General features: G+C 34.9%; 1 protein-coding gene and 1 long non-coding RNA gene across 2 annotated transcripts; both read right to left on the reverse strand.

Annotated features, from left to right (window-relative positions):
* Positions 1–53: 53 nt before the first annotated feature.
* LOC147484798 (uncharacterized) lies at positions 54–3,475 on the reverse strand. The gene is made up of 6 exons (XR_015204281.1): positions 3,268–3,475; positions 2,417–2,730; positions 1,797–2,060; positions 1,537–1,672; positions 419–456; positions 54–211 (listed from the first exon to the last, which is right to left on the reverse strand). It is a non-coding gene; the product is annotated as an uncharacterized LOC147484798 (long non-coding RNA).
* Positions 3,476–6,167: 2,692 nt separating this feature from the next.
* Positions 6,168–16,540, reverse strand: LOC147484799 (fatty acyl-CoA reductase 2, chloroplastic-like). Its single transcript, XM_086576961.1, is given in 10 exon segments — positions 6,168–10,188; positions 10,635–11,008; positions 11,113–11,194; positions 11,373–11,534; positions 14,803–15,013; positions 15,169–15,269; positions 15,431–15,630; positions 15,736–15,839; positions 16,124–16,171; positions 16,174–16,540. Coding segments are annotated over 10 exon segments (1,755 nt in total). The 5' UTR covers positions 16,484–16,540; the 3' UTR covers positions 6,168–10,025.
* Between the last annotated feature and the right edge of the window lie 8,977 nt (positions 16,541–25,517).

Below are 25,517 nucleotides of genomic sequence, written 5' to 3' on the forward strand. Positions count from 1 at the left end.
TAAGGATCGTTTGAACTGCTAAAATTTGTTTGCATTTTGAAGCATACCCAAGAGAAGGTGTTAATGTCAGCTGTTTCATGCTTCCCGGCTTGTAATCCTTCGCCCGTTCCCTTCTCTGTAGGCACTAATATGGTTTTGGTGGCAAAGCGACATATTCAAAATTGCCTTCTTTATCACATCAAAACCTCCCTCCTCTCTCATGCTCTTAGTACTACAACCGAATTAACCATTTATATATAAGTCATAAACAAATACCAACTCATTAGTCTATTAGAGGATTCTATCTATCGATAGGTACGCAATTTGGTCTGTAAGATACTTCTTATATTAGACGATACATATATTGAAATACTGAGATCTCAGGATCATACATAATATGTTTACATGCTAAAAACTAAATATAATTAACTCAAATTACCTGAAGTTTATGTGACATCCTGCACCATTCCAGGGACCCTGTCAAACACAAAGCCAGGACATTTTAGTCTTAGATCGCCCAAATGCATATCTACACAAACAATAAAAAAGGAACCATGGATGTAAAGTACCTCTATTGGTTTTGGATCAAGAGACAGTACAACACCTCTATTGGTTTTGGAGAAGATTTAGTTTGGAATTTTCCTATTTATCTTTCCAATGCTCGTTATCTAACACATGAGTGTTATTATTAATACCAAACCAACTGTTTTACCCGCTTCAAGAAATTAACATCACTGTATATTAAATTTGATCTCAATAACAAATAAGAAGTGTTTAACAGAGACCAATCTGCAGCATAAATATCTTCAACAGCCACAATTTAGACTGTTAATATGTCATTCTTTACTTCTTTATAGTGAAAGGAGTGAGTAGTGCAACTGCAGACAAACTTAGATAATTGTATAGCTCATGTGTAAGTTACCATCTGGTATTACCTTCAATCTAGTGACATGAGATCGTGCTTATTGATGGACTTAGTGTGGCGCAACTACCTTTCCCTCTTTCCCTCTTGACGTGGGAGAATTTTAACTGAACCTCTTGTTTGTACTTTGTATTTCAACTGACATACCTCGGACTCTCTACCTGAAATTCCAAGTCCTTTGACAATCTCCTTTTCAAGGGTTTGTTTAATAGCTCCATTTTATGCCCTACTAAACAAATTTTATTTAAAAATATAAGAGACTTTAAAAAGTTTGAAGCTTGTATTTCAACCATTATCTCACTCATTCTTATAAAAACTACAAAATGCTACTTCCACTTAAAGAAAACAAAACCCAACCTCAGTTAAGTAGTTGTAAGCAAAACTTATAATTACCAATGGGAAAATCCTACATAGCTTGCTCTGAATTTATTACTATAGAGTCTCTAGTTGCTAATGTTTTAATAGTGCAAAAACGGTCAAATCAAGTGTGAAACACACTCACTGAAATAATGAAATGATAATAGCAATCAAAAAATAAAAACCATACTAAATTATCCAAGATATGATCAAATATAACCTAATAATTTCATAATTTCAGGTATAAAGTATAAACACATACATGATCATATCCATACCTGATCAAACAACTCCCCTCCTTTGCACGATTCCATCACAATATAAACTGCAATATGATCCTTAATTCCGATCCTTAGAAGTGTAATGTCCTTCAAGCTCTCAAACTTTTAGGTGCATCTCCTGATTTTCAGTTCTCTACACACAATCAATATTCTCAACTTGGTTATCCTGATTTGTAAGCACATACCTCTCCTCTGAAGATGAAAATCAAAAGGACTAATTTCAATTGAAAACTTAGTGAGACATTAACTGTTCATACCTGGAAATTAATCACCTGCGTTTTCTCTTTCATGTTTGAAGACCATAGCAGGTTCATCAAATGGTGTATTGTTTGAGGGACTCTTACAAGTTGAAACTCGACAGTGGATTGTTTCACTCATTCCACTAAGAATTTTCTCACGTTCTCCAAAATAAACAAAACAGGGAAAGCAAATTCAATATTTTATGCAGTCGTTATTCTTCTTTCTGCAAGACTCCAGATTCCGCCACCAGTATGTAGATTATGTTGATTGCCGGCCTTTTGCTTATCGTGTCAAGATTGAGGAAAAAACATAGAGAAATGAATATTAAGAAATTACATAAAATGTCTGAATGGTACTCTTCAATATGTCATTTAGCATCCCTTTTCTATATTATAAAGACTTTAGTATGAAGATAACCCCCAATTGATTGTTTAATGACAACCTAAAATTGGACTGCACTGTGGTCATGAAAAAAATATAAAAATTGGCGTATGGTAGAAAGACTATTCTCTATTTACCAACCAAACTTGAACCTCGTGCTAAATAGTGCACTTAACGATGAATTAGTGCTTAGATTATGAGATTGTCAATTCTAAACATATTTCAATGAGTCAGATTCCAATAGCACCAACAATACCTGATGACCTGGAATTAGATGGCACATGAACAGGATCAGAAGATGACGAATACAGCCCAACTACAAAATTGTTTGATGCCAATGTAGCAAATGGTTGAGAACTCTGTGGCTTTGGTCCCTGCAAATGAGAGGTTGAATTTAGGACTTTAGCTCGGCTTTCTTCTGACACTCCTCTCCTAGAAGTGCTATTTGACTTGGCATTGTGATTTTGTCCAGGGCCCAAAAGAGATGGGTCATTTGTAGTAATAGATGCCCTCTGACCCTCTGGTTTTCTGGGACCTATATGTTTCTGATCAATTGGAGCCCTCATTGGTCTACAGAAGGAGGAAGCAAAATATATTAGTGTATTCATTAACGTTCAGATAAATCCCACAATACGTTCAAACTGCCAAAGTGTTAACTATTAGCTATACGCTGAAATATATGAGGACGACATCATGTTTGGTTAAGGACTTAGTTAAAGAGGGCTTTTCTTGGCATTGGGATTACAATCAAGTATATCAAAGAAGAGAGAACAACAACTTTATAGCAACAATAAAAGATATTGAAACCTCCCAAATAATGACTAAGATACGGTAGAAGTCTTTTGCATAATATGTAAACCATTGAGTATACTAACATCATGTGATCCCAATCAGAACCAAAATCAAGAATAGGAACATAGATATAGATACGAAAGACCCACACGATACACTTACTTTTTACCATGATCGTGAACATTTCGAATTACTGGCACACGAGCAGTAGAAGAAGATTGAACTGACGCAGGCTTTTTTTTCCATATGAGTATTTTGATAAAAGCACAAAGAGAGATATTGTTAAGGATTAAGAAGAAGAAGATGGGGCCATACCTTAAATCTCGATGGGATTGTTCCGGATTTTTTTTCAGTACTTGGTTTCTCTTGTTTTGTTAGAGAAGGGATTTGTTTTCTTTTTTCATCAAATTGAAGTTTGAAGAGATTGGGTTTCTGTTGATATGGAGGTAAGAGGAATAGAGAGGTTGGGACGGCACACAGAGGTTTTTCTTTTTGGACTTTCTGTTTTTTGGTTTATTTTTCCATCGCAGACGTCCGAACAATTGAAAAGGGCGTTTTTTTTTTTTTTTTTTAATTTCTGCCGAAGGTGACATGTCCACATTAGAGTAAAAAGGGGGCAGAGGTGGCTTTCTGGGAGCATTCTCAACTACTCAGTATTAATGGTCTTTGATTAGGCAATTAGGTTGTAGGCATCATAGATAAGATATTGTCCACATGCTCATAAAAAGGTCCAAGAAAAGATACAGTCGAGCGATGGACCAAGATCAACATTTTGTTTGTTTTTTGGATAATAGACTAAGATCAACATGAGCGATGGACCACGACCCATTGATCGGTTGGTAGTGTGGTTGACTATTAGCTAGTTTGGCCATGTGGTAAAACACCAACAAGAAGCAAAAAAAAAAAAACATTGAGACCTGCAAGGTGGCATGCAATGTAAGAGGGTGTTTTCAACATAAAACGTGTGAGGTGTTTTCAACTCAATGTGGCGGAATTACATTGTCCGTGCTTGACAAATATGTTTATTCTTTCGTTAAGCCAATATCTTGCCTTCTGTCACAAATGTTCTATGGCACGGGTATATATGCCGACCAAATTCTTTGCTATGTGTGTTGATCTTTGGAGTCTCCTAAGTCCTATAATCCCTTGGATGTGGAGCATTTAAACTCGTTTGAACAATTTATGCTTGAATCTGAGAGTAGAAGGTATCCATTGAGGCATTGAGTTGAAGAGTTTCAATTTGTAAATGTTGTTTTGCCTCCATTTCAAGTCCCTGTTAAGTGTTAAGGAGAAGAAAATGTTCAAAGACATTAGTTAAGTTTTGTTACACCTGTAGCACATGAATGTTTTACGATGCTGTTGAACGTTGCAAATATGGCCTTAGCGGCTGGGACCTGAATATGTACTCTTTTGCATAAGAAAATGAGAGTAAGTTCAAAAGAAACAATTTAAAACGGGGACTTTGCAAACAGAGCACGAATTTGGCTCAGCCACTAACAAAGTAGCTGAACTGTTTGCCCTTCTTCAAGGTTTAAAAATATGTGCAGATAGAAATCTTTTGAATATTAGATCCTCTTTGGTTCCTTAGAAAGGCTTGGCGGGAAATTAAGAGACTCGTAATGTGGGTAATGCTTCTATTGCTCATATTTTTGGAGAAGGAAATATGGTAGCTGACAGGCCGACCCTTTGTTTCAAAGAGCCCAATGCAAAGTCTGAAAATTTGGGTTTTTGTCTGAGTTTCTAACACTATAGTGGGTTTTTAAGAGCTTTACGGGGTTTTTTCTTTTGTTTATATTGGGGGCCCTATGCAAAGCCTTAGACAGCATAGGCCTAGGGCCGGCCCTGATGGCTAATGCTCTGGCTAGAAGTAATATTGGCAGAATGATAACGTTAGAATTTTCGAAACATTTTAGGAATTGCCAAGAAGAATTAGAGGTTTCAGTTGCGTTTGTTTTAGCGAAAACTAATGGAAAGGAAAGGGAAAGTATGAAGTGGTCCACCTTTTCCATAAGTTTGGTGTGTTTGTTTGCTACGGAAAGGAAAATAGTCTTTCTACTGTGGAAATAAAACTATGGAATGAAAAGACTTTTTGATTCCGATGGTCAACCTACGGATTTGATAGGAAAGGAAGAGGAAAATAATTGTTTTCTTTTCATTTCTTTAGTTTTCGAATAACAAATATGAAATGGAAAAAGAAATAGGAAAGAGAAAAAAAAAATCATGAATAAACACATTTCACTAATCTTACATGTCTCTTATTTGAATCGATCAGCTGAACCCTTTTGGGTTGCCTATGTACCCCCGAGCCCTTCTCGGAGGATCAAGCTATGCCGTAATTTCTCTTCTCCTCTCCTCCCTTCCCCTTTATATATTTTCTAACCACCCCATTTCTCTAACTACTAACTGCTCCCTTATCCCCTGATCCTCTTTCTCCTCCACTCTCCACTAACTCATCCAACCGCTTGATATATCACGGCTTTGCTATCGTACTCTCGTATGCCCCTTGACTATTCCGCCTCCCTTTGGGTCACTGAAATCCCACTGGTCCCTATGCCCCTCCAAATTCAGCGTCCCTTACATGACTCGCAAACTGGATCACGTGCTCCCTCTTTCTCTATGCTGCCTCGGTCCCGAAGACATGTCATCTTGATGGTCATGAATTATGCTGATACAACTATTAAAAAATAAATTCATTTTCTTTTCATTGTTTTAGTATTCCATTTTCTTTTCATTGTTTTAGTATTTGCATAACAAACATAGTTTATTCCATCTATTGGTTTCCTTTTTTTTCCCCACATTACCAAATATACAATACCAAAATTTAGTTTCCATTCCATTCCATTCTATTCTAAAATGACATTTCTAAAATTTTCTTTTCCTTTCCTTAACTAAGTGAGCTAGTAAACAAAAACGTGATACAATTAGACAAGGTGGGTCTTGATAATACTATAGTTTGACATTGTATTTTTGTAAATAGTTTCATGTTTTATAAATGAAACTGTCTTACAAAAAATAGCAAGCTGCTTTTGACTCCCAAGACATACCAGTTTATGTCTATCGGCTGGTCTGTGTTCGTAAAATTAACTCATATATTGTCCTATATTTTTCTATTTATTTTTATCTTTTTTACACTACATACACTCCAAATTTTTTGGGCTCCTTTCGTGAAAAACACTATTCGATTGAAGTGGGTGTTAATTTTCGACACAATTGAAGAGAACAATGATTAATGTTATTTAATCAACCTAGCATAACAACAATACTATAGTTAAAGTAGATAACCTTTAGCATTTTAAGTACATATAAATTCAATTCTTGGGCAACAGCTCATCTTGTTCTCACTGTATACAATATAACCAGGAATACATATGCAACTTACACCTACATAGTTGTAAGATTCAAGAAGAGAAAGATAAAACAAATAAAGTTATTTCTTATTCATTAATGGGGTTTACAACTGTTCGCTCTCTCTCTCTCTTTCTTTATATGTGAGAAAATAGAAAATGAAAAATAAAAGTTCGAAAATGAATCTGGTCCTCTTTCTTTTGTCTTCACTTCTTTTATAGTTGCTCCACATATGTCCATCCAATAGTTTTTTGACATCTGTACATTCTTGTCTCTTTCACTTTGTACCTGAAATTTATTTATTATGAATATATCGGCCCTCATACCGATATTGTATTAGAACTTTGTTAAAATAATATTGAATATCGGTATGTACGATATTTTGGCACCACATCGCCCCTCTCGAAATTTTCAAATTTTAGTAATAAAAATTTAAAGATTTCGAGAAGCAATAATTTTTATTGTTCATCGATACTATTCCTCGATACTGTTCATTTACTACTATTCCTCGACACTCGTGCTTTCGATCATCGCTTTTATCAACACCGCAGACTCGATACTATTCATCTGATACTGTGCATTGACACTGTTCATTGATATACTATTCCTCAATACTGTTCATCGGCACTGTTCATCCGAGATGGGAATTTTTGTAAGTGAATTTTTGAAATTCGAAATAGATTATTTTATAAGTAATTTTTTGAAATTCAAGATAGCACTTTTCGAAATCCGAGATGGCACTTTTTATAATATGAAATAGCAATTTTTCGAAAATCGAGATGGCCCTTTTTGAAATCCAAGATGGCAATTTTTGCAATTAATTTTTCGAAATTCAAAATATGATTTTTGAGCTAGGATTTTGTCTTTGGCCATACATCGCTCCCGAAAAACATAAGAGACGATGTGTAGAGCACTCACAAGGATTCTCCATAACTCAAAAAATTTGAGATGGCAATTTTATTTTTCGGTATTGGCCTGGTATCGATATAATTCTACAGACATCAGGATTTTTTTATATTGACCTGGTATCGAGACAATGGGCTACAAATACCAGGATTTTTATTATATTGACCTGAATATCGATAAAATTTTACAAATACCAGGATTTGAATTGAAATTGAAAATTTGGAATTTGAATTAGAATTTTGATATAAGGAATTTTTGAATCTGAATTTTGACAATATAAAATTTTGAATTTAGAATAAAATTTGATAAATTGAAAATTTTAAATTTTGAGATAAAATTTTTGAATTCGAAATAGGATTTAATAAAATGAAATTTTTTGATAAAAGAAAAATTTTGAACTCTTCATCCCATCTAATCGATCCTTTATTAAAAAATCGCCCCAAGCAATAATTTCATATCGACATTCCTTAAATCATCAAATACAAATATCGAAAAATATTGGCCCGAAGTGAATAGCCTGATATCGATAATACAACTTTTATCCCTAAGTGATCTGTTTATATCAGTCACAAGTGGCATATATGCTTTGCCCCAAGTGATAATTTTATCTGCCCTAGTGATATTGGGCTCCACGGATTTATCTGCCCATGGCTCCAAATGGTTTGTTCATATCGATATTGATTTAGTTTCCCAAGTGAGCCTCTAATTGGATAATGGAAAATTAGCCCAACCAAAAACGGAGTTTTTGTCTCCAAGTATTCTATTTATATCGGTCTCGAAAAAAATTGATTTATATCGGTTGGCTTTCTTTCCAAATGAATCTCCCCAAGATTTACTTACAGCCGGTGACCTTCTCAATTTGAAGTTCAAATGATTCCACCATATCAAGCTCACAACTGTTTCATCATCTAGTATTTCGCCCCATGTGACTTATCTTTTTATTGGTGTGAAAACTATTGCCCTCCATCTTCCAATGTCGGTTCTTCTTGACCGAAGCCTTAGAAATCTCAGCCGCAATTTAGAATCTTAACCGGAGTCCAATGTCAAAACTCTTCTTATTAGAAAACTTCAGCATGAACAACACAATTCCCTTCTTTCTTTCAATCACAAAAAACCCAAATTTCACCCTATCAATCTCTGAAAAAGACATTTAAATGATTGATCTATACTGTGTTCGTGATATCGGTGGGGTATTCTTCTTGGTTTTCCTAAATACCGACTATAGAAAGTCGCCCCCAATGTCGGTATCGAAGTTGGACTTGGGTATCGAAGTTGAAACTGTTGGGTATCGGTATCGAAGATAGCTCCTGAATAAGAAATGCTGGTATCGAAATTGGGTTATTCATAGCGGCTCTCCAAGTTCAAAAATTGTGTATCGGTAACACCCAATTTCAATATCGATGTTCCTGAAATGAAGTGGCGAATTCTTTCACTTAACCGATGCTCCACTTCTGAAAATGATGCTAAACTTCTAAAACACCCACTCCCACTTCTAAAGTCGATGCTAAACTTATGAAACCGATGCCCCTATATCGGTATCCAAACTGGATTGGTATTTGATTCGGTATTGAACTTTTGTCGGGTATCGGGTATTTGGTTATGGGTATGGTATCGACTATCGACATTGACCTCGCCCCAGTATCAATCTCGAAAATTCTGGTATCGAAGTCCCCCAGTATCGGTATCGAAGTCGCCCCAACCTCGGTATCAAAAATGTTCTGTCAGCAGTTCTTTTTCTTTTAGAACTCTTAGCCCGCAAAGACTCTTCAAAATCTAATAACAATCAAATGATAACCATAAACATTAGGCATCCAGCACCAACAACACATGGAGTTTAGCTATTATAATCACAATCATATACCCTTCTTCACCACCAATATTCATATATGACCAAACAAATTTTTCAATACCCCTCATCTCAACCAAGAATCAGCACAGTATTAACGAATTAAAAACAATATTGATTAAAGAATGAGGGCAAGAAACTTATAACAAAATGAGGGCAAGAAACTTATCTGACTTTAGTTCGGTATTGGATTTAGAAGTTATCCAGACTTGAGATCAAGATACATCATCACTGTTTCTAACTCCATCAATTCATTATCTTAACTAACCTTCTTATTCTTCAAAAACAGCAACCATAATAGTAACCACTATTATGAAAAACAGCTAAGCTTAGTTTTGAGAACAGCATCATCGTCTACCTTCATCAACCTATGATTCTTGAACTTATGAACAGCAACCACTTCACCTTCATCAACCCATGAGTCTTGAACTTAAGAACAACAACCACTTCACCTAACCAAAAGATTAAACCCGAAAATCTTCAACTCAATCAATCTCTTCTTCATCATAAGATAGATTCGACTTCAAAGAAAAAAGAAAAGAAAATGATCTTTCTTGATCCTTGAAAACACAGACGGCACCAATGTAAGATTTAATGTAAGATTTAATAAGAGAAAGATAAAACAAATAAAGCTCTTTCTTATTCATTAATAGGGTTTACAACTGTTCACACACTCTCTCTTTACATATGAGAAAATAGAAAATGAAAAATAAAAGTTTGAAAATGAATTTGGTCCTTTTTATTTTGTCTTTACTTATTTTATAATTGCTCTATATACATCCATCCAATAGCTTTTTGACATCTGCCCATCTTTTGTTTCTTTCACTTTGTATTTGAAATTTATTTATCATGAATATATCAACTCTTATGCCAATATTATATTAGAACTTTATTAAAATAATATTGAATATCGGTATGTACGATATTTAGACACCACAATGGCTACTTCCCAGAATCACTATAAACTACAATCCTCTTAGTACGTGCCTCTTCCTTTTAGTACGTGCCTCATTACACCCGGGATGTGGATATTGCATATGAAATCCTCCCAATCTATGCTTTCGACATCAAAGCCAAAGGTCCTCTTCTCCTCTTGAGACAGCTCTTCCAACAACTTCCTCGTATTAGAGTTATCAAACCTGAAATGTTTTATGGTTCCCTTGTTAGTAACTATTTATTGAGTTATCAAAACAAAGATAAACAACTACTATCGGATCTGATGGCGGGCATCCTAGCCCTCCATTCAATTACTCTTAATTCAATAATCATACATATTAACTTTCTGATCCAACTTTTTGAACTTAAATTGGAGCGCATTTACGAGACCTAAGAGTGAACCGGCAGTACTAAGCCCCTATCCGCCATACACAGCGAATACCTTGCTTTAAAGGGATTTGCAACGAAACGCCTTGTAGGATAGGCAGTTGACAGGAAGATACCAGGAACATGTATTTTTTTTTCAATGACAGCCTACTGATTTTTGCATATGACACTCAGAGAGCATGATTTTACCCAGAGTCAGAAATTCCTATACCGAAAAATCTGGTATTAGTGATTCTTTAGTCTCTACTAACAGACATCTGACCTTCCTCCATAGAATGTGTACGGCAAATATATCTCCGCCAAGTGCTTTGCTATGTCTAGTGATCTTTGGATTCTCCTTCTAGACATCCTCCCTTTAGAATCTTCACTCTTTTGAACAGCTTCTGTCTGAATGTGAGTGTTGAAATCACCGATAGAGTTGAAGACCTTCATTCTTTGAACATTGATTGGTCTTCTATTTAAGTCCATGTATGGAGAAGAACAAAAGTATTGAAAAATATAAGAAAGCAAATCTTCAAACACGAGTGGATTTGCAACAGATGAAGCTATTTGGTATATGCTTAATCCTGGTTTTCTATTTGATGCATGCTTCACTGTAGCTGCCAATATTGCATTTACGACCATATCGGCTGGAACCTAGATAGTATCACGTCCATTGAAATAAAATTATTTTAGTGTGAGCGAAAACAAAAGTAATAACCTTACTACTGAAAAATACACTAGTAGTGAGTGTTACTTACCGTATCGAGGACTCCTTTTGGATCAAATGGAAAGCCAGTGAGTTCGCCTTTTCCATAGGATATAATTACTGGGTCCATCATCCTAGTAAAAGTATTTGCGAAAAAAGGAATGAGTGTTGCTGATAGACTAGAAACTATATTTACTTAGAAGTTGAAATTTTCAAATGGTAAATAGTCCAGCAACATTCTACCTTCAATCAAGCACACACCAAGTTTAACCACAGAAGTTAGTTGAGTACAAATAAATTCTACAAACAAACCTGACTCCTTCTATCCATCCCGGGATGGGTTCCTTATATGTGGCCACTATTACGCTTGGACGAATAATGACTACTGGAATATCTTCTCTTTGACTATCTATCATCATCTCAGCCATAGCCTTTGAAAAGACATATGTATCCTGCCAGCCATACTTTCTTGCCCTGTCAAGGACAATGCCCATTTCTCGTGTTAGTTTTATAAGCACTAGATTGATGCATGCGTTTTGCTTCAAACATAGAAAGATAATATCGTCATTTTCTACTAAAAAAATAGGGGTAAAATAGTCAAAACAAAACCAAAAAATTTAAAAATATATAAAAATAATAATAATACTGTTTCGGGACTGTAGATGAGAGCAAATTTTAGAGTAGTTTAGCTAGTGGCATTGACCTGGCCAGATGAATACGTGTATTGCCTCCAATTCGCTAATTTAAGAAGGGTCAGGTTGAGTTTGGTAACTTTACCAAAAAAAATGAAAAAAAGATTGAGTTTGGTAGAGAATTTAGAACTTCTGTCCTTCAATTCAACTCGGCGTAGTCCTGTATGTGAGTCTGTCTGGTATAAAGTAGTTGGCGAGGACTAGGGGAAAAGGGTGAAAAGAGAACTCATTTAGCACAAATTTGCACTCTCGAGAAAACGCCAAAAAACCATTTAAAATTTTACCATCTTTTAATAAGTTTTTTCATGATTAGAAAAAAGAAAAACAAAACACCATAAACAATCGGCTCTCAAATTGTGTTATGTAATTATAGCAGTTCTAGAATCGGTACGCATGAATCTGAGCTTTTGCACAGTACTTTGTGATGAAATATATCGGTATCTATCCGTATTTTTTGGTAGGGCTGTTAACGGGCGGATCTGAAACAGAGGATTACCTAGGTCTAGACCCGGCCCAAATTATATTTGATATTTTGAGTCCAAGTCTAGCCTAAGAGGGGTGCAAGTGGATATCCAAATATTCGAATTCTATTCGAATTCGTATTCGAAAAATTGGATATTATTTGAAAATTTCGGATTCGGATATTTTTTTATGTCCGAACTGGTTTCGGATACGGATACGGATTCGGATACTGTCATATCCGCATCTGATAATATTCGATCCGATTTAAAAAATTAATAGTTATTATATATAATTAATTTATTCATTTTTATTATATAAAATCATAAACTAATAATATAATAATATAATAACAAAATAATAATAATAATAAATGACAAATATATATATTTATACTAGTTTTTATAGTGGTAAAATGAATTATTTAAAGCAAATAAAATTTTAATTAATTTTAATTTTCGGATCGGATATTATCCGATATCCGTTTCGGATAAATTTTTTAATATCCGTCGGATTCGGATATCGGTATAAATTTTTCGGATTCGATATACGCATATCCAAGATCCCAACCTATCCGCTTGCACCCCTAAGCCTAACCCGTTTTTTGGTAGAGCATTCAACGGGCGGACTGACACAGGACACACCTAGGTCCGGCCAGAAAAATTATATTTGATATTTTGAGTCCAAACCCAGCCTAAATCTTATTGGGCAAGTTCGGATTTAGGCCAATTATATTTGATATTTTGAGTCCAAACCCAGCCTAAATCTTATTGGGCAAGTTCGGATTCGGGCCAGGCCTAAATCCGTTAGCAATACATGAAAACTGTTATTTTTGTCTAAAATTTAATTAAATTTGTAAGTGGTAAGAGTCGAACCCACAACTCTTGTGTGACAAACACAATACTAACCAATATGGCTTCCAATTTTCTATGTAAATTTTCAGTAAATACAAATATAATAGATATATTAATAATATTAAATATAAAACACATAAACTATTATAGATTTTGGGTCGGGCCATTATCGGATTGGACATAGGTATGTCCAGACCTGGCCCAATAATCTTATCGGGCTAAATTTAAAGTCTAAGTCCTTATCTTATCGGTTCGGATTCAATCGGGCTTCGGGCTTGTCCCTACCATCGATTACCTGACACTTTACTTTTGGTGTGGTGAGAGTGGACTACATTAAGAGCATTTGCAATGCGGGGGTTTCAAGGGGTTTGTGACTATAGTCACCAGTTTTGGGAAAAACCGTTTCGCGATGCAGAGGTGAATACCCCGAATATTTTGCCTAGTTGATTTCAAGGTGAAACTCATCACCGAGATAGTGGCTGAGTTGTTAACTTCGGACGGGATGTTGGATTCCGTCTCGTGTGTTTTTTTTAAAAAAAATAGGGTTATTTTTTTTGGATGGGATGTTGGATTCCGTCTCGCATGATATTTCAACTTTTTTTCGATTTTTTTTTAAATTTCAGACGGGATGTTTCATTCCGTCCGGAGCGTTTTTTTTATTTTTATGTCCAGACGGAATCCAATATCTCGTCCGACATATTTTTTCACCTTTCCATTGCACAACTTCACATTATTTTTCATTAAAACGGTGAAAAAAGAGTGAATAAGTACTGAGGTGGCGGTGATAAAGAGGAGATTATATTCACCTGCATGGCAAATGCTCTCACTACACCACTCTCTCTCTCTCTTTCTGCCCACGCTAGATTTTCTAATGTACACGTATTAATTATGTTGTGACCACTTACCCGCTTAACGGACATGTAGTACAGTAAATCTGATTCAATATCCGGACCCATAAAATAATATTAGTTGGGTGAGAATTTGAAATGATAAGTTCATGTCTATCAGTACTCCCAATGATAAAGCTGGTTATGCAAAGGAGGCTACTCTGCGCACACCATTGATTGGGTACCAGAAGTCCAGAATCCAGGACATAGCATTCAGATTTAGGTTTGTGGTGCATCTGAACCACAATTAACCAGCTGCTACTGCTGGTAGAATCTACCAGCGCCACGTAGCACCCAAACAGTTAGTATCTTTGACTGGTAACAATTTTACATAAAAAACATAAAAGAAAAAATATATTTTAATAAATCATAAATATGTGAAAACATATAAGTCTTCTTCTCAGTTTCCACTGCCGGCGGGCAACCACCATTCACTTTTCCTTCAACTAATGAAATAAGTTTTATACAAAGTAAAAACCCAAACAAGATCAATTTTGCAACAAGATTATACTAATTAAATTTTTTCGTAAAGTTTTAAATTGTAATGGATTATGTGTTCTAAAAAAACAATAAATTAATTGAAGCATGATTCAAATTTCAAATTGATTACACTAATCAAGTTGAAGTGGGTGATGTAGTGAGAGGCAAAAATGAGTAAAAAAAGAAAGAGAGAAACAAAAAGACAGAGAGACAGAAAAATAGTGGAGGAAGAGAGTGACAGTGGTGGCGGACTCTGCGCATTAGCCATTAGGCGATCTCCTAAACAATAGGTGATCGGCACAGGAGTTGGTGGTTGTCAACGAAATTAAGGACATAAAATAAACAAGCGAAACAAACAAAATAAATTTACCTCTCTAAGCCCAATTCTTTCATTTTGTGGGACACTATATTTGCTTGAGAGTCATCCATTGTATCCAAAGCCCTCTTTAATTCAGCATCAACATCTAATGGTGGAATGAATCTCGCGGGACATTCTAATGAAGCTTTCTCCCTAGCTATACTATCTCCAATGCTAAATGGCTTCTCCAAGATTACACCTTGTCTTTCGCCATTGACATAGGCTGTAATTATAAGATGAGCATTAGATAAATGTGAAAATAAATTGCACACGACCTAGCCGAAAATTGCAAAATATATATATGTGAAGACCATCACAATTGTCCAATATTTCCTGGAGACATCTTTAAATGTGAAAATGAAATGGATGAATATATACCTGTTGATACATGCACGAAGACCAAAAGCTTCTTGCACCTCTTTGCAAAGCTTAAAACTCGACAAGGTCCTAGAGTGTTTGTGCTAAGGGAGACATCAAATCTGGAATTTATAAGAATCAAATACAAAATTATATGTTGTTAGTTTGAAAAAGGTCGAGCATATAATTCTTAATAATATTGAAAAGGAAAACAATGAAGTGATGAATAATGCAACACGATAATTAATAATTAAGAGGCCACACATTCTAGTAGACAACTTACCTTTCGTCGAATGTAGTATTTCCAGCTGAATTCACTACGATATCGACCTCATTTACAAGGCTATCAGCTAAGTCGACTTCCATTCCAAGATTAGATTCACATACATTTCCTACCACAGCTACCAGTTTGTTTAAAATGAATGCCTGGTGGGATTTGCCATGGGATTGGTGCACACGTTTGAAAAGTTCTGTATTTATGATCTGAAGTCGACCATTAAAGTACCACAATTGTCAATAATTTTTAGACAAACTAATTTCAAAGAGACTACAGGAATAATTAACTATGAGTTCCTCAACAGAACTTACTTCTTTCTTCAATCTTTCCATCGCTACTTCTTTATCTTTTGCCTTCATCAATACGTATATTTTGCCCACATCAGGCACAGTCCTTAAAATCTTCTCAATCAGAACTGCAACCAATAAAAGGAAAAAATTAGCAAACTGTTAATAGTGGTCTTCAGCCAAGTAAGATAATGTACATTGAAATCAAACTGTGAAATTGTGTAGATCAAAGCATATGATCATTTTTACTATGAATTCGACCATGTGGAACCGCGTTATAACTAAATCATGCTGTGGTCCCTGTTGGGACCAAATAATCCAAAATTATGGCAACAAAAATTCACTAGCTGCTAAGGTTTAGCAATGTTCCCATGTTTAATGCAGGTCGTAATCAACACCATAAGATTAGTACCTTTCGCTAAAAAACCAGTTGCACCAGTTATTAGAAACACCTTTCCCTGAGAAATCTAACTATCCCAATACCATCAGAGAAAACCATTTCCTTTGGTTTCATCTCTTCTTTTATCTTCTCATTTAGTGCAACTTCCTTAATTCCCACACTTGTCAAAGCAGGCAGAGGAATTCTCTTTGACATTGTGGGCAAAACTGTTAATTCACTCAAATGTGAAGACAACTCACTTGAAATTGTTGCATTACAACTGTATTTCTTGCAACACAACTTAACCATGTTACTTTTCTTATTCTCTAACAAATCATCTATGGTTTTCTCTTTTGAAGCAAATGAGACTCTATGCAAAAACAACGAACTCATTTCTAGCTACTAAAGAGAAGTGGTAGTATAGTAGATATGTGCTTAGAACAAATTTTTCTCTTTGCAGTGAATTGGTCATTATTCAGATGAAAAGTCCATTTAAGGAATTTTCAGAAGGGGTAGTTGATGCTTATTGAATTTTTTAGTTGAGAGCTACAATAAAAGATTTACATGCACACCTGACTCCGTCCACAATGGAATTAAATAGTGAATGTTTTTCCTACTGGTCTACTCTAAAAGATTGTTATTACTGTAACACGCAGGAGTGTTGTTTTTTTTTTTGGTATAAAAACGGGAAGGATGGTATCTGCTTAACCAAAACTAGAATCGAAAAAATAAATAAAATTCAGCTGGAGTCTAGGCACCTCAATTTTATTTTATTTTATTGTAATGTATGTAGTTCTAAGGAATAATCAAAGAAGAAATTAATAACTATGCATGTAATATAATAATTCAATTATTATATTACTATGTGTGCAGCAAGAACCCATATAATAGAACCCATAGTACTTTCACAACTCCAGTTTCTTGAAGGCGAAAGTAAAGTCTACTTCTTTAGTTATGTGGAAAAGGATTTGTGAAACACGAAAAATTATCAATGCTGGATCGGTCTGGAAGTTTGGGTATGGTACTTGTATTAATGCATGGGATGAAAAATGGATTCCACATTCTGAGGATTTGATGGAACTTACTGGGAAACCACTAGACTGTCCTTTTCACTTTGTTTCTGACTTCATTGACATGAATACCAATACCTGGGATTGGGATAGGTTAAATGAATTTTGGCCTGTAGAATATGTGGAGAGAATTGTTTCGATACCTATTACACCAAATGAGAAGGATACTTTGATCTGGAAATGGGAGGACAATGGAGAATACTCGGTGAAGTCTGCATATAATGGTTGCATTCAGTTGATTACAGCAACAGATACTTTGGTTCGGGATAACAATGAAAGTCTCATTCAAACAAAGATTTTTCGTATGGCAATGCTTGCAAGGTGTCGTCCCAACAGCGGATATTTTGGCATCTCATCATTTTCACGTTTATCCAGAATGCACTTTATGTGAGAGCTGTCCTGAAACACAAACTCATGTTTTCTTTGAGTGTTCCTTTTCTAGAGCTATTTGGTGTGGATCAAATTTTAGTAGCCTTGTTGATTGGAGGATAATGAATATTGGCAGTTTTAAGGAGCAGTTATTGTGCTTATTAAAATATATAAGGACAATGCAAAATGGTGAAGTGCAGTGCTGCTACTTTGTTGGGGTCTTATGGATTATTTGGCTCGCGAGAAATGAAACAAGGTTTCAAGGTAAGCGTCCACATCTATCTCGATACATCAGCAGAGCCTTGAAACACATCCAGATGGTTATGGAAGTCATGTCCCGCCAGACGTATAGGGAAAAAATGATGGTTTATATTAAATGGTTCTCACCCAAAGAAGGCATGGTTAAACTGAATACAGGTGGGGCTTCTATTGGGAATCCAGGATATGCAGGGGGAGGATGTATTCTTAGGGATTCAGCAGGTCATTTTATAATGGGAGCAAATGATTCCAATTTTTTTCGCAACCAACAATGAAGTGGAATTTGTAGCTCTATTATACGGACTTCAAATTGTGGCAGAAGCGGGATACATGAAAGTGGAGGTAGAAACAGATTCCCAATTGCTGCATAAGGTTTTAACAGAGGAGAACTTGAAATGTCATTGGTTATTATCTAGAATTGTTACTCAGATTAAGAGAGTGCTGAGTAACTTCCAAGAAGTGCATTTCAGTTGGGTTTATCGTGAAGCAAATGGGGCTGCAGACGCACTAGCCTCACATGCGGCGGCTCAAGTAAAGAACTCTCGATGGTTACAGCAATCCAATGTACACTTTTCAACTGGGCCTGTTCGAGACTTGTCTTTCCTTCTGCCATTCTCGTCTGTATGGTGGCATCAGGCGCCAATCATTGTAAATATGCAAATCCTTTATGACGTCTTGGGCATATGTAAATTTCGTTTGGTCTAATAAAAGGTTAACTGTTACACCAAAAAAAAAAAAAATCTATAACTATCACATGATTCATGGCGATGACAAGTACCCATCATAATGATTGTTAGTTATACTCAGGCAATAAAAAGCGAATATGATAATACAATGCTATTATCAATTTAGGTAAGATATCTACTAACAAGTGTTATATGAATTTATCCTGCCTGCAACATTTAGCTAGTAATATTATGCTGGTTTGAATTTAAAAAAAAAAATAATACGCCTTGTCAACACAGTACATTCAAAGCATCTAATAGTATTATATAGGGGTGTTTTTTTTTGTCAAATTTTCGATTTTGCCGAAATCCGATCCAAAATTGGTTCGGCTTTGGGGTGTAGTTTTCATGGTCCAATATCGGATTTTCCAATTTCCAAAAATTTCAAAAAAAAAAAATATCGGATCGGTTTTTAGAGTTATATCCAAATCCGATCCAATTTTTTTTTTGAAATTTTTGGAAATTGGAAAATCGGATATTGGACCATGAAAACTACACCACAAAGCCGAACCAATTTTGGGTCGGATTTCGGCAAAATCGAAAAATTCGCAAAAAACACCCCTATGTAATACTATTGGATGCTTTGAATGTACTGTGTTGACAATTGACAAGGCGTATTTTTTTAAAATTCAAACCAGCATAATATTACTAGCAAAATGTTGCAGGCATGATAAATTCATATAACACTCGTTAGTAGTTATCTTACCTAAATTGATAATAGCATTGTATTATCATATTCGCTTCTTATTGCCTGAGTATAACTAACAATCATTATGATGGGTACTTGTCATCGTCATGAATCATGTAATAGTTATAGATTAGTTGTTCAGTACTATGGGTTCTATTATATGGCTTCTTGCTGCACACATGGTAATATAATAATTGAATATTATTATATTACATGCATAGTTATTAATTTCTTCTTTGATTATTCCTTAGAACTACATATATTACAATAAAATAAAATAAAATGGAGGTGCCTAGACTCCAGCTGGATTTTATTTATTTTTTCGATTCTAGTTTCGGTTAAGCAGATACCATCCTTCCCGTTTTTATACCAAAAAAAAAACACAACACTCCTGGGTGTTACAGTAATAACAATCTTTTAGAGTAGACCAGTAGGAAAAACACTCGCTATTTAATTCCATCGTGGGCGGAGTCAGGTGTGCATGTAAATCTTTTAACCGATCCGAAAGTTCCAATATTATTGTCGGTTTATTTAGAAAATATGTACTTATAAACTAATAAATCTCCACTATCCACTTGATTAGATATCGACCGTTCAATCATTTTCTAGTTTTTGTACTTCCAAAAACAAAACAAACAACATAACCTAGCCGCTACTTAACTCCCTCTTTAACATGTATTAGGCTTTTGTTAGTTCTTTACATGTAAAGTCTTGTTTTTTTTTTAAGTTCCTAAGTGTTTTACTGCTATTGTATATTTTGAAATTTAGTGATGTCAAATTTTCTTTTCCAAAAATAATTGAAAGTAAAGAGATCTGTAAAAAACTGAAAATTTACCAAGTATTCCAAAATTTCTGAATTATTCCGAATTTATGAAATTTTCGAAATTAGAAATATATTTTGAATCCGAAAAAAAATTGGATCGGATTTGACTAGCATATTCGGTTCCAAAAAAATTCAGAAAAAATTCCGAAGGAGCTTAATCCGATCCGATCCGATCCGAAGTCAACCCTAGCGTTACATGATTCGGTACCATATTAAATATTCATTATATTTCCACAGACATGTTAAACAGTCTACTACAACCCAACTAGTAATGAACAGGAATGATAAAAGACACATCCTTTTGCCTTATGCTCAAAACTTTGGGATGTCAATTACATGCTCTCTTTTTGACTCATTGAAATAACAAAGGCTCAAACAAATAAGTCGATTATTGTAGCTTACTATTCACGATATGTCAACACACATCATGGTACCGATCACCGAATTGAACATGCAATTTAAACCAAGAAAAATAGTACATTTTCGATACTCATACATGCAATGACAAATATCCGATCTTTAACCTTGCTTGCTCATGATACCAATGTAAACAAAAGTAAATCACATACCTTTTGTCCAAATAGAGCAGTGAGATCAAAAGCGGAAGCAGAATCGTCGATGATCAAAGATACGTCTCTTGTTGTCGTCACCACAATTTCTAGAATAATGGATATTTTTCACACCTTAAAACCTTATTGAAGCAACTAACAATTAATGGTGGTGATATGAGAAGAAGAATCGTGGAGAAGAGATCCCATTCACTTAACCTCTCCAACAAATATATAGGAGGAGTCTTGCCCTCTTCCAGTGCAACTCAAACTCTCCATCTCCTCACCCTTTTTCACTTTCTCTCACGTATCCTTTTAAAAAAAATCCCAATACAAGGAAAGAGGTTCGGTGGTTATAACCTCTTATCCCTCTCTCTACCCACGTTTTTCTCTTTCACTATTTATCCCCACCCCCCTCCTTTTTTTTTCTCTAATTAAAGCCCACTTAAGCCCATGTCCAAATAATACTAATAAAAAAAATAAAATACATGCTATAAATATTTATTTAATTAATTAAAAAATAGGGTTGTTATAATATACACACCTTAAAGGAATTTTGTCCCGAGATTCTAGGAAAAATGTAGATTAACCAAACAAATAGTATGTCAAACAATAAATCTTTATAGAGTATAAAGTTAACAGATTATATCCCAACAACTAAACTTTAAGTAATAATGTAGAACATGTCAGCAGGGATGTAGGGGGGATTTCCCGTCACTGAACATATGACACGTGTACGGGAAATAACCTAAGACTATAGATATCCAGAATGAGACGATGACCATCAGATCAGTTCTGTGAGTAAGTGATCTCGTGCTTAGCACGAGTGTTTAGTGGACATGTGCCAGGTACATGATTGACCGCCTTCAAACATAATAGTTACCCTAGTCGTTAGGAACTGGTATAGACAGTTCCTGAACAGAAGGAAACTGAAGATGGAGATCTTTGATGATAAGGAAGGAATCGTAATGACATATCTTAGGAGTTACCTTTTAGATATAATCTTCCGATATACGATATGACATTATGATCAACAAGGAAACTTACTTCCCATAAAGATATGGTCTAGATTCATACTTCCATAAGAAGAGGAATCCTAATAGGAAGGCAGAGTCCAAAAATAGAAGGGAACTTACAAGCGGTAAGGACAGCCCTAAACCCTAGGACTCTCGTCACCCTTCCTATATAAACCAGAGTGATTCGCTCTTAGGAACTACGCAAAATAAGGTGTGATTTTCCAATAGAACAAAGGAGATACGTAGGCAGCCGTCAGATGGTTCAACCCTGAACTCACCATCATCTTATCCCTTCTTTATCCAGCAAAGGATTCCATATCACAAGACACAGAGGAAGATCAGGGGATACACAAAATTTCCCCTACAAGGGAGATTAAATTAAACACAACATTTACAACTTGCACCCAATGGTCATAGTAAATAAATATCAGAAATGAGACATACATGTATACGCAAGTATACACACCTTAAAAGCAATACACATATACAATATCATATAGATAGGTATACTAATATGTAAATCACATACCTTGAAAGTGTGTCCATAAACGTATAGAACCCAAGAAATATGTGTATACGCTAGTATACAGAACTCAAAAGAATAAACATAACTAGTTTCTTCAATTGCCAACACTTAATTAAAATTATTATTTCTCAATTTAGCAAAACTAATATTCTTCGAGTTAAATCATACTAAGAAGGCAAGGTAGTTCCTCTCACACCGAGGCAGTTAGTTCCACCCTTAGTATTTCCCCACTAGTCCAAGACGTTTAACAATAAATATACACATAATAATTTCCTTTTCAACGATCTTCCCTATCAAAAAATTTCGTTTAAAAACTCATATGTTTCATCCGCCATCTCGGTGTTTACAAATATATCAACATTTCTCTCAGTGTCTCACGAACACCACATGTTCGAAAATAAAAAAATACATCGTATAGGCTGATTCATATCATCAACGACCTATACTATGTCCACTATCACATAGGATCAAACACCAACGATGTGTGGTATGCACACTAGATCACACTCCAACGATGTACATGTATACACTGGATCAAACTCCAACGATGCATACAGAAAGATGCTATGTATATTGGATCACACACCAACGATATATATATCTTGGACAATAATAACAATGTCAAATCCAACCTTAACAAAAAGAATCTCTTAATATTCTTTGGATAAATACAAATAAGTCAAATATAGAATTTCATAATAACATTTTGCTATTTAGTTGATACTTACTTTAAATAAAAACTTCGTTAGTAAAACAACATTATTACATGTTAAACAATGTCTCTTATAAATTTTATAAGAAGATAATCGTTAAAATAACAACCATTTTATTTTCCTAATCATATCCCAACATTCCACTATAAAAGTACACATAAAACAATAAGCCAAACAAAATACCACAAAGAAACACTCCTACTACCCATTTACCACAATCTGAGGATCACCTAGACCTTCACTATCTAGGTTAACCTAGGCTCTTATACTAAACTGTCACACCCAAATTTCCAGAAAATTAAAATAGGGAATTATCACCCTATTCCATCTTCTGAAAACCCAGGATGAAACGAAACCCTAATAACCCATTACTAAACACGATATAGAAAAATGTGATCAAATTAAAACCGAAAGAACAACTCTTCATTCACAAATAAAAATTACTAACCAACTCTATTACATTTGTTTCAAATCAAAACTTTCCAATTCAGAAAACTTAAACCAGTAAGGCTCCAAAAGCGAATCCAAATCAAGTGTTGTCACCCACTGCATTCTACCATTTATGTTTCCAAGAACACACTCACGTTGCAAAAGAAAGCAAACATGGGTCAGCAAATTGAATTTGCTGGTATGAGTAGACTAACAACATAAAGACATATCCCAAAATTTAATTATCAAAACAAACACCTTAAACGTTACCCATACTTAACCATTCTCAGCTTGGAAGACACGTAGTTCCGTCTTTTCAACCGGCATAGTTTCTTCCCAACAAGGTTTTCATTCTAATAACTCACTATAATAACTTAATCTAATAACTCAACAATTGAATTAAATCTTACCGATAACCGCTTCTGTGTAAGGGTAGGACAACGTCTCTGCATAAAACGTTAATAAGTCCTACCCTCCTGCAAAACAAAGTTAGCTTTTCCAAACATAATTCTTTAAAATATACACTTATTTCACTCTTACTGCAACCATCATGGGTATACATAATCTGGCATAATATATCGCCAATATTAACATTCATGTCACACCACCATATCTATCATATCACGCTAACCACATTCACGTACATTCCTTCGTAAGAAATTATATGCATCCACTCGTCTACTTATGAGAACGAGGAAAATATCACAACCAGGGAGTACATTCATCCCTCGTGAGTATCAACTTACACAAACCACATATATATTTATTGTAAGAAATCATGTACATCATAATACATAAATATTCCTATGCAATAACTTAGTCATACGTAAAAATCAATCTTTTTCTTTGTTTATTAATTATCTTGTTAACTCATTTATTAATAGACATTGCCCAACCTTTAATTCTTACTCCACGATTTGCACTTCACACATTTGCCAAATCACACATACCCGTGTGCCTCACTCAAGAAATACCACTACAAGACATATGTCCTAAGCGGGGATATCGCCTCCAGGAAACATATTTTCATCTTGTAAACTCGAAATTTGTGACAACCATCTCTCGGCTTTCCATACACATAAACAAAGCCTCTTTTGGGCATAAAAATATAACAGGTCATTTATGGCACATTCAATGAATACCTTAGGTCATTCTCGCCACATTCAAGGAATACCCATCATAACACTAACAGGTCATTCATGACACATTCAATGAATACCTTGGGTCATTCCCGCCACATTCAAGGAATACCCAACATAACACTAACAGGTCATTCATGGCACATTCAGTGAATACCTTGGGTCATTCCCGCCACATTCAAGGAATACCCAACATAACACTAACAGGTCATTCATGGCACATTCAGTGAATACCTTGAGTCATTCCCGCCACATTCAAGGAATCCAGACTTACATTCCCGTACATTCAAGGAATCCAGCCCACCCACAAGCGAATGCCTTAGTTCCTCTCTAAGGCGGCTTTTCACATGACATCATTAGTCATAAACATTTCATTTCATTGTTTTTTCATCAAAGAGGCATGGAGAGATCTAAAGATGTGGGCGACACATTAAATTTTCACAAAACTTTTTACAACACTTGTTAACACCCAAGAGTAGTTAACATTTATTATAATATTTTTTCATCATAAAATAAATATTTTCTCACACAGTAGAATAATTAATAAAGATTCTAAACACAATAACCAATCAACTCACCTCATTATCCATTATATAAATCATAAATATCCTAATTCTCAATTATGAGTAACACATTAATTAAATGCCTCATGAATACCTTTTAAACCACCACAAGCACGAACTCAATTATGTACTAACATTGTACATATATAATTATCACAATAACTACTATATAATATATAATATAGTGACTGCACTTTTGCTTAAAGTTGCCTACGTATCCAAATCTTTCAAGATTGGAATCAAGCCTTCGTAGTTCTTATTCATACCTACTACCACATCAAATCATACAACAACATTTTAAAATAATGCATAGTGATCGAAGGCATGTTATAACAGTAGCATATACATGTAATATAATAATTCAATTATTATATTACCATGTGTGCAGCAAGAAACCATATAATAGAACCCAAAGTACAACTAATCCATAACTATCACATGATTCATGGTGATGACAAGTACCCATCATAATGATTGTTAGTTATACTCAGGCAATAAGAAGCGAATATGATAATACAATGCTATTAACAATTTAGGTAAGATAACTACTAACAAGTGTT

The sequence above is a fragment of the Coptis chinensis genome, chromosome 8 (assembly GCF_015680905.1).
Source record: "Coptis chinensis isolate HL-2020 chromosome 8, ASM1568090v1, whole genome shotgun sequence".
Taxonomy (NCBI): Eukaryota; Viridiplantae; Streptophyta; class Magnoliopsida; order Ranunculales; family Ranunculaceae; genus Coptis; species Coptis chinensis.